Source organism: Malurus melanocephalus, unplaced genomic scaffold, assembly GCF_030028575.1.
Source record: "Malurus melanocephalus ecotype Western Australia unplaced genomic scaffold, MMel_1.1 scaffold_85, whole genome shotgun sequence".
NCBI lineage: Eukaryota > Metazoa > Chordata > Aves > Passeriformes > Maluridae > Malurus > Malurus melanocephalus.
Window position 1 is genome coordinate 1958245 of NW_026623317.1, and position 8918 is coordinate 1967162.

The 8918-nt window shown below is 45.6% G+C and overlaps 1 protein-coding gene across 1 annotated transcript in view; it reads right to left on the bottom strand.

Annotated features, from left to right (window-relative positions):
- Positions 1 to 5935: 5935 nt before the first annotated feature.
- Positions 5936 to 8918, bottom strand: part of SKOR2 (SKI family transcriptional corepressor 2) — a 24174-nt gene continuing 21191 nt past the window's right edge. The window contains exon 8 of the mRNA XM_057367816.1: positions 5936 to 5998. Coding sequence (XP_057223799.1) covers positions 5936 to 5998 — 63 coding nt within the window. The remainder of the gene's footprint in view (positions 5999 to 8918) is intronic.

An 8918-nucleotide genomic window follows, 5' to 3' on the forward strand; every position in this document is an offset into this window, starting at 1 on the left:
TGTCCTGGATTAAGGGAAGTAACATAGTTTTATGGTTATGCTGCACTCTTTTGCCAACATAAATAGCTGTGCTGTTTATTCTGAGATACTTTAGTGTCTCAGAAGCAAACACTGTGAGCCCCAAGTCCTGGAGAAGCATCACCTCATCTTGAGGACAGAGAAGGCTTCGGAGGCGTCGTGGGCAGTTCATGGAAACACAGTTCTGTGGCATGAAAAGCAATGCTGCCAGTCCATTTGGGAATTCGAACCATGGCTCAGTGTGTTGCCTGTGCTGTGGGTTTTGCCGTTCTCAGGGGGTTTTGGTGTCCAGCAGCCTAAAATGGAGGTGTGTGAAACAGCTGTTGGCCTTTGCCACTCTGGTGATAACAGCTGCACAAGCGATGTTTGGTCACTTACGCAGGTTTCTTCGAGGTGTTGACAGGCTGCACGTCATGTGTGAGAGAAGGTGAGTGTAGATTTTCCACACTTACACGTCATTCATTCTGTGTTAATGGCAGCAGCAGCAGTGGTGTGTGTTCACAGTAATTGAGCTGTGCCTCGGACCATTCACCCCCACGTGCACCGGGGAGCTGCACCCACACCACGGCACCCTCACCCTCCAGCTCAGGGTGGGCACATCCAAATCAACCTCAGGAGGGGCTGCAGGGCTGGGCTGACTCCCCATCCTCGCTGGGAAATGCTCAAACACAACCCTGCCAAGGCCATGAATGGTTCAGCTGAGTTCAAGCACGTTTGTGTAGACACAGAGAACGAGTGCTGCTGATACAACCACACCAAATGCTGGGTAAATCTTCTGGTATCCTTTTTCCCCCTTTTCTTTGTGATGCCAGCTGGGGGAAGGGTTGAATTGGTGAAACACAAGTGTTTAATGTGATCCTTGTCACTTCAATGTGTACAAGCTTTGGCACAAGAGGAAAGCAAACAAAAAGCGACTGGTGATAAGAAGCTTCCCTGGATATTTGTCCAAGTGATTTATTTAGGTGGAGGCCTCTCTTTGTTTATTTTTTAGAATCACGTTCTTGACCTTTATCAGCATGAGGGATTATTTTTTAATTCAAAACACCTCATTCATGCTTAATTCTGAGATATATGTTCCATCACAGYGTTGGCCGTTGTGGTCTGTGAATCAGCAACAAACCGGGCGAACAGTGCTCCCATTTCCTGAGTGGGCACAAATAACCGAGTGGAAATTGGACATTTYGAGTCTGAGTGTTCAATCTGAAGCGTATTTGTCACCTATTCAGTCTGTCATTTGAGTGAGCCATGCGTTTAACATGTGGCTTCTCAGCTCCAGCAGCGCACACGGCCACGCCGCTCGCTGCGCTCCAGAAAAACCCTTGGGGAACACGACGGACTGAACATGCTGAGCTGGGAGCAGAAAACAAATAAATCTGCTTTAGATGCTTTGTGCCTGCTCCTGGGCCTGGATGGGCTGGTTCTCAAACGTGAGGGATGGCAGGGTGCTCTGCACGCCTGACCACATCCAGGAGCTGCGGCACTCAGAAGCCATTAGGGCGGTAATTTCTTATTGAGCAACAGGATTGCTTTATGTCTGGGCAAAATTCTTGATCTACAGTGGTAAGAGATTTTACCACCACGCTGCTGTCGGGTTCATTCATCACAGAAAGCAGCACCGTGCTGTTCTGTGCAATAATCTATAGAGTATCCTGTACCCTGAATGTTCTGTGCAGCTCGTTCTCCATCTGATAAAGCTGGTTGGGAAAATGTACATGAAATCTACGGAGCTATGGGGCTGCTTGTGCTGGAGGGGTGACTACAACTTAATCTGGGAAAATGACAGCCAAAAGGGCTTGACAGATGCTATGAAATCATGTCAGACGTGGAGAAGGCAGACAAGGATGGCCACTAATCAAGGCAATTTGTCTCATCCAGTACAAGAAGCCCAGGGCATAAAATGAGGCTACATTTGGCAGCTCAAATCATCAGAAGCTGGTTTTCTTTTCTCTCCCACAAGCTGTATTTAAGCTGTGGAGTTTATTGCCACAAGATGCTGTAAGCTGCTAAAAGTGTGCCTAGGTTTTAAAAAGTCACTGGTTGTGTTCATGGGAGAAAAAAAAAATCCATTGAGGGCTATTAAAAASAAGACATCATGTCTGGGTCAGAAAACCCTTGAGCAGTAAATCATTAGTAGCTAAAACAATATTCTGGGAACATATCTCTAATTGCTCATGTGCTTTCACAAACTATCTGATTTCTTCTGCAACTGGGAACAGGGTACAGGTGAACTTTTGGTCTGACCTGCCCCAGCTTTCCTGGTGGTTTTGTTGCTTTTTTCTTCCCACCCCACAAAAGCCATAATTCTACTGGTTTTGTGAGTCTTGTCAACTCACCTAATACCAGAGCACACTGCAGGGTAGGGCTTGAAAACAGGCTGTGCCCTTCCTCYYCTGCCCTCCAGGTGCACCAGGGTARAGCCAGATGATTTAATCTCACRGGGATCTGCTGGGAATTAGGGGAATATTGACACAACACTCTGCTGGGTATGGCTAAAACCACTTTTCAGTGCTGATGTGGGAGAKCCTTTGTTTTTGGGACTGAGACCTTGAGCAAGGAGATGGATTCACTCAGGAAAGCCCTGACCACCAGGRTCTTGCAGGTCTGGGGACTACGGCTGCAGTCCTCAAAATCAACTGACTTTGGCATGTTTCCCTCTATTTCCATGAATCCACAAGGCACATCCTAAAATTGTACTAAATCTACTCCTGAATGTTTTCAAAATAACCAGAGGCAGAAATTTCTGCCATGAAACTCTTCAACATATTTTTTGTGAATTAAGATTTTTCTAAAAAGGTATTATTGGAGATAATTTCCTAGTTTTCTTCAGTGGAACAAGCATGGCATTAAATTACAGGGAAGCTCAACTATTATCTCATAGTTTTCTTTTTTTTTTTTTTATTATAGACTTTTTATCCACATGAATGATAAAGAAACTACAACAGAGTTAAATACCTTTTTTGATAACAGTGATTATATTCTTAATTACACTCAATATTAAATTGTAAAATATTTCCAGAGGAGTACAATCGTAATTCATACAGCAGGCAAAATACCAGAGGAGGAAAGGGACCAGGGAGAGGGCTGTGAGAATCTCCAGACTGCTTTTAAAAAGCACTGTGTATGGCTAACGCTGCTCTATCCGTCCGTCCCTCCATCCATCCAYCCGTCCATCCAAACGTGGTTCTGGCCCATCTGGTGAGACGTTCGTTTCCTTCCATAAAACAATCACTATTCCAAAGCAAAAGGTGAACTGGCAGATGTTGTCAGTGTCTGTGGCRTTGAAAGGACCAGCAATTCCTTTCACAGCTTATCTGCACGACTCAAAAGCATTTTTTTTTTCTATCAAGCTCAATAGTCCTTCTAAAAACACAAAGACTTAAACTTTGGTACCACCAAAAAAAAAAAAAATATCAAGGACAGGCATTTTTTTTTTGTTGTTTTGTGTTTACTAATAAATGGCTGCTACATTCTATTTGACATGGTTGTCCATGATACTATGAGGTCACTTGTCCTTAGGTTCAGAGGAACCTGATTTTTTTTTTATTTAGATCCCCAAACACTTCCATTTCACAGTCTATATACAAGTCAGGTTTCTGACTGGGTTATAACTTATAAGGTAACAGCTGCAAAAGCTCCTGTGCTTCTGGGAATTGAAAAAAAAAATGATAGAGAGAAACAGAGAGAGAGAGAGAGAGAGAGGAAAAAAAGTGTTACCAACATTAAAATAAAGTTTAAGATGGTCACAGAATTATTACATTACTTACAACCCTTGAAAAAGGGATACCTGCGGGTCACCTGCTCTAGGAGCATCCCGAACAACTTTGGTAGTGAGTGTCAGTGGGGTCACTGGGAATATTSGCAATGRAGGTGAARTGCCGACTTTAACTGACTGCGGTGRGATTAAACACAGCCAAATCTGCATTTGGRATCTGACAGGGCCCAGAAGGGCAGCTGGGGACCCCAGGGCAGGGACTGAGCGARGCAGGGAGCGCTGCGGGGGCAGGGATGTGCAAACGCTCCACCCCGAGCGCACTTTCCCTGCTTGGCGCATCTCGACCCCAAACTGCTTCCGAACAACAGAGTCGCGATTCTCCCTCCACCTGCTGCTTCAGCTCACCAGTTAAATAACAACTAATCTTTCAAAAGCGCCGGGSCCTGCTTAGAGGAATCCCGGCTGTCTGCAGGGATGGAGAGCTGCTGGAAAAACACAAGCGGCGGTGAGGAGCGCATCCATCCTCCGCATCCAGCTCCCGGCAATCCGGCACCGACCGCTGCTTGCCGGGGCTGAGAGCTGGTGGAAAAGCTCTGGATGCTGATGGAAAAGTTCTGGATGCTGGGAACAAACCGATCCCGTCCTCCGATGCTGCCATCCTCAGGCAGACTTTTATCGCGCATCAAGCGCTGCTCCTCCTCTGCGGAGGCGTGCTGTTTAATTCAGGGTAGTCATGCCGCTGAATTTGTTTTAAATCAGCGCTCAGACTGTTGMAGAGCCGATCGGAAACCGCTGGCAGTCAGTAAGAATGTGTGCACAAGAGGGCAAGAGAGACCAGCTCGATGTTTGGATTAATCTGCTTAGCACAGCGGGCAGAGCTCGGGGCCACAGTTAGTGGTTATCTGGTTACTCTGTGYTTACTCCCACTGGTTTTATTTTTAAGAATCTGCTTCTTCTCTGTCTCAGGCAAACCTCCATCATCTATACAATCAAGCCCTTCTCAGATGTCCCAGACTCTCTTGAATACCTCTATTTTGTGCATTACTGATCTGTTGAATACCTCTATTTTGTGCATTACTGATCTGTGAATGAATAGCTCTTTTTTTTTTTTTTTTTTTTTACTAATCCAGCTACTTTTCCTTGGGGAATTTTTCAATGAATCCACAAGCCAGATTTTGTGGCACAACACAGTAGCAGGGCTACCAGCTTTTGGCATCTGTCTCCAATCCCTAATCTTCTTGTTTTACCAGAAAAAAACAGGAAAATGTCCTTTAAATGTGAAGACTTCAGTATTTAAAACTGGAATCTCCCAGGCCACTGATGATGGAGGTGGTGTCCTTACTGAACACTTTTAATAAACAGTCCTGAAAAATGTGGTGCTTGGTTTAGGAAGGCCCTGCACATGAGCACAGTGCCTTCCTAACAGAACCACAGAACTGCAGCCAGTGGGGTTCTGTGAAACTCCCAAAATATGCTGATATAGTACGTTTTAAACTCCCAGAATATACTGATATACTACTTTTCAAACTCCCAAAACATACTGATATACTGCTTTTTCCTGGAGCTAAAGGAATTCCACGGAGGGCAGAAAAGCTCCTCCCTACATGTAGTGTGAACATTTTTTTGCCAAGGTACTTCCCTCCTTCCACTGAAGGTACATGACCTTGGTGGCACTTTTCAGTGCCAGGAAAAGCACGTGGTCAGGCAGCAGAGTCATGGAATGGTTTGGGTTGGAAAGAACCTTAAAGATCATCCAGTTCCACCCCCTGCCAYGGGCAGGGACACCTYCCACTGTCCCAGGCTGCTCCCAGCCYCAATGTCCAGCCTGGCCTTGGACACTGCCAGGGATCCAGGGGCAGCCACAGCTGCTCTGGGCACCCTGTGCCAGGGCCTCCCCACCCTCAGAGGGMAGAATTYCTTCCCAATWTTTAATTTAAAGCTACTCTCTTTCAGTTTGGAGCTATTGCCTTTTCTCCTGACGCTACAGGACCCACGGGTCAGGTCCSAGAACTGCTCCCACCCCAGAGAAGCCTCGTAATGCGTGCCACACATCAGCTTTAGCACAAAACTGCACAGACAGGGCTTTGAAACCAGAATCAGCAGCATAAAACAACAGAATGATCCTCTTAATTCTTGCAATGGCTGTAAAGGAAAACAGGCAGCCAAACCAGGTGAAATGAAGTATTTTTTTTCACAGGCTCACCTTTAGCTTTTGCTGAGGTGTGCACCGAGCTTTTCTTTCCTGATCAAGCTTGCTGCATAGGGAATCTGGAATGACACAGAAACAAAGACACTGCTCAAACTAATGAAACACCCAAGCTGGAAATCCCTAGGAATGAAAGGCTTTGTTTGCCTCCCTGAAAACAGGGAGGAATTGTAGGAAACARCTCTTTAAATTAAAGGGTTGAACTTTTTATGAAACTGCAAGGAAGTTAAAGCAGTAATAAAATAAAAATGGTCAGAATTAAACCATCAGATGTTCTTCAAATTCAATGTAAAAACGCTTCTTGATGCTTTATTTTTATCAATTGCCGACAAAGGGTGAAGCCACCTGTGAGACCATAAAAAATCAGCTGTCTGTGACAGATCAGGCAGCGAACACTGATCCCTGCACAGCCAAAATACAGCAGGCTGGGAGTGTGAGACTCCGTGTATTTATATCCCCGTAATTAGGAAGTTCATAATAGTTATCTCCAACCTGCACCAATCTGAGGGGAAGCCACTGAAGTGGAACAAATAATTAAAGAAAAACAGAGAACATGGGCATATTAGGGAACATAGTTATATTTAGAAACAATGTGGGATGATGTGCTCATTGGCCACTGGGAATACGTTACAGGGCTGCTCTTCTCCAGTGCTGGGCCTTTAGATTGCAACAAAACTAAATTGCTCTGAGATTTCTCCATAGCTGGCAATCCAAGTGGCTACAAATTCTTTGATGACGCCATTTGGAGGGACCACTGGAGGAATTCAGGCAGGGAGATAAAAAAAAAATCTGTGTCCCTACACTCCTAAGAGCTGCTGCACACTGAGCTGACCTGCTTCTGCTGCAGAATGTGCTCACATATGTTTCTGCAAGCTGACAATTCTGTCAGCTGAAGTCAGGATCGAGGCCTCAACCTGCACCAACAGCAGAAGGAACAGATGRGCAAATGCACAGAGCTCAAGCGACCTGCTCCACACACCTAAGGACAGTGAATTTGCATCCTTTTCCACTGACCCCACACATTCTGGTACATCTCTGTTTTGGTTTTAAATACATTATGCCCAGAGAGGATGTTTATGTGAATTGTGYCCGGCCTGTCTCTTGGCTGGGGTGAAGCATTGTGTCTGCAAAGACCTCGAGGGATTTATCCACCCCTGCCTACCTTAATAAGGAAAAGAGGAGGGAAGGACCAGGATGAGAGGAGAAAGAGAGGCTTCTGCAGATCGAGAACTAACCCTGTCACGTCTTGAGAAAGGAAGTCAACCTGACTGAAAGCAGCAGCTCCAGGAAGCAGTGGAGGCTGTAAAGCAGGAGCTTTTCACAGGGGCACACTGCTTCCCCCCTGCACAGCCCTGGAAAAGGGGAAATGTGCGTGCACAAACCACTGATGACCAGAAAAGACCAACATTCCAGGAGCTTTGCCTGACAACTCTCATAATCCCTTCCCTTGACAGAAGACAAAAGGTATCAGGAAGCTTGAGGCCAGATCCCTCCACCAAAACAGAGAGCTGTCCCCTCCATCATGCCCTCAAATAGAGCTGCCTTCAGCTGCTGGCAAAGGCTGCAAAACTCCCTCACAAACTGCAGCAGAGAGAGGGGATGCAGAGAAGCTGCTTCCCTGATCACCCCTGGYCATGGTTTGGATGAAAAAGGGAGCCACAAACAAACTGAACAAAAAAAATCAGCTCATTCCAGCTGGGACCTGTGGTACCTCACCAGCTGATTCCTGCCTCTCTCCCACTCACCAAGGCCAACTTGGGTTTGCATGGCCACAAATTATATAGGACATCTCCCAGGCTGTACTGACCTAGATAATACAACGGGGTACATTCTGTCAGAAATTAACTGTTCTTAATCCACTTCTCTGCTATATTTGGCACATCGGCATCTTCCTAATGCGTGTTGTTTTATCTGATCTCCTGGTAATAAAAGACAGGGGGAGAGGTGGGTGTCCAACAGGGAAATGATTACTTTCTCCACGAGTTAAATCACCTACAATGTCATCTTCTATTTCTGTCGTTGTCAGAGCGTTCGGTAACTCCTGTGCTGTGGAGGAATAGGATTTAGGGCTCTTGGTGGCAAAACAGCCCCATTCTGTGCATCCACGGGGACTGGTGTGATGAGGGCAGGATCAGCACCCAGAAGGGCATGGAGGTGCAATTGCTGGCTCACAAGAAGTGCAGGCAGCTTGGTTTTAAGCASCAAGAAACCAATTCCTCATGACCAAACCCACATTAGCAGGAAATGCACCACAATGAGAGCAGATCTGAAGAGAAACCCCAAGAGAAACGCAGTATGGACATGGGGCCTTTTTTCTTACAGGCTGACTCCAGTCTAGTCCTGGCACCCAGTAGGAACTGGAGCACTTTCCTGTGAGAATTGCTCAACATCCCCTTCTSTCCCACCTGGAGGAATCCAGGCAGCCTGCCCTGACTCTGCTCCACAGCACAAACAAAGCACAGATAGTGGACTGGGCAGTAATTTCTGAAGTTTCTGCCTGATGCTTTTGTGCACACTTGGATATGAAAGAAGCTTCAGCACACCACCCTCTTTTGGAGTTTTCACCTCTGCATCCCATCTCTAGTGAGGTACACAACGATACATCACCCTGAGTTCTGTTGCCAAGAAAAAATATTTTGCACTCAGGCAATAGCCAGATGTGGCTTGTGGCTCTCTGCATATCCACATCCATTTTTGATCAGRATTTCTGCAGATTCTAAAGGAAAGACAGCTTTCTATTTAAATTTCTACAGGGCATCCTTTTCTGTAACGTTTGAGTTTATTGGAGAAAGAGTCACAGTTCCATCCTATCAACCCAGGGCATACCCACTTGTATTCAAGAACAAGAAGAAAAAAAAATGCAAAACAGAATAAAACTAATTAAAAAACCTCCACAAAAAAACCCAACAACAACAACAACAAAACCCCAACCAAACAATTAATAAAAAAACCCAAATCAAACACATAAACAAACAAAAAAAC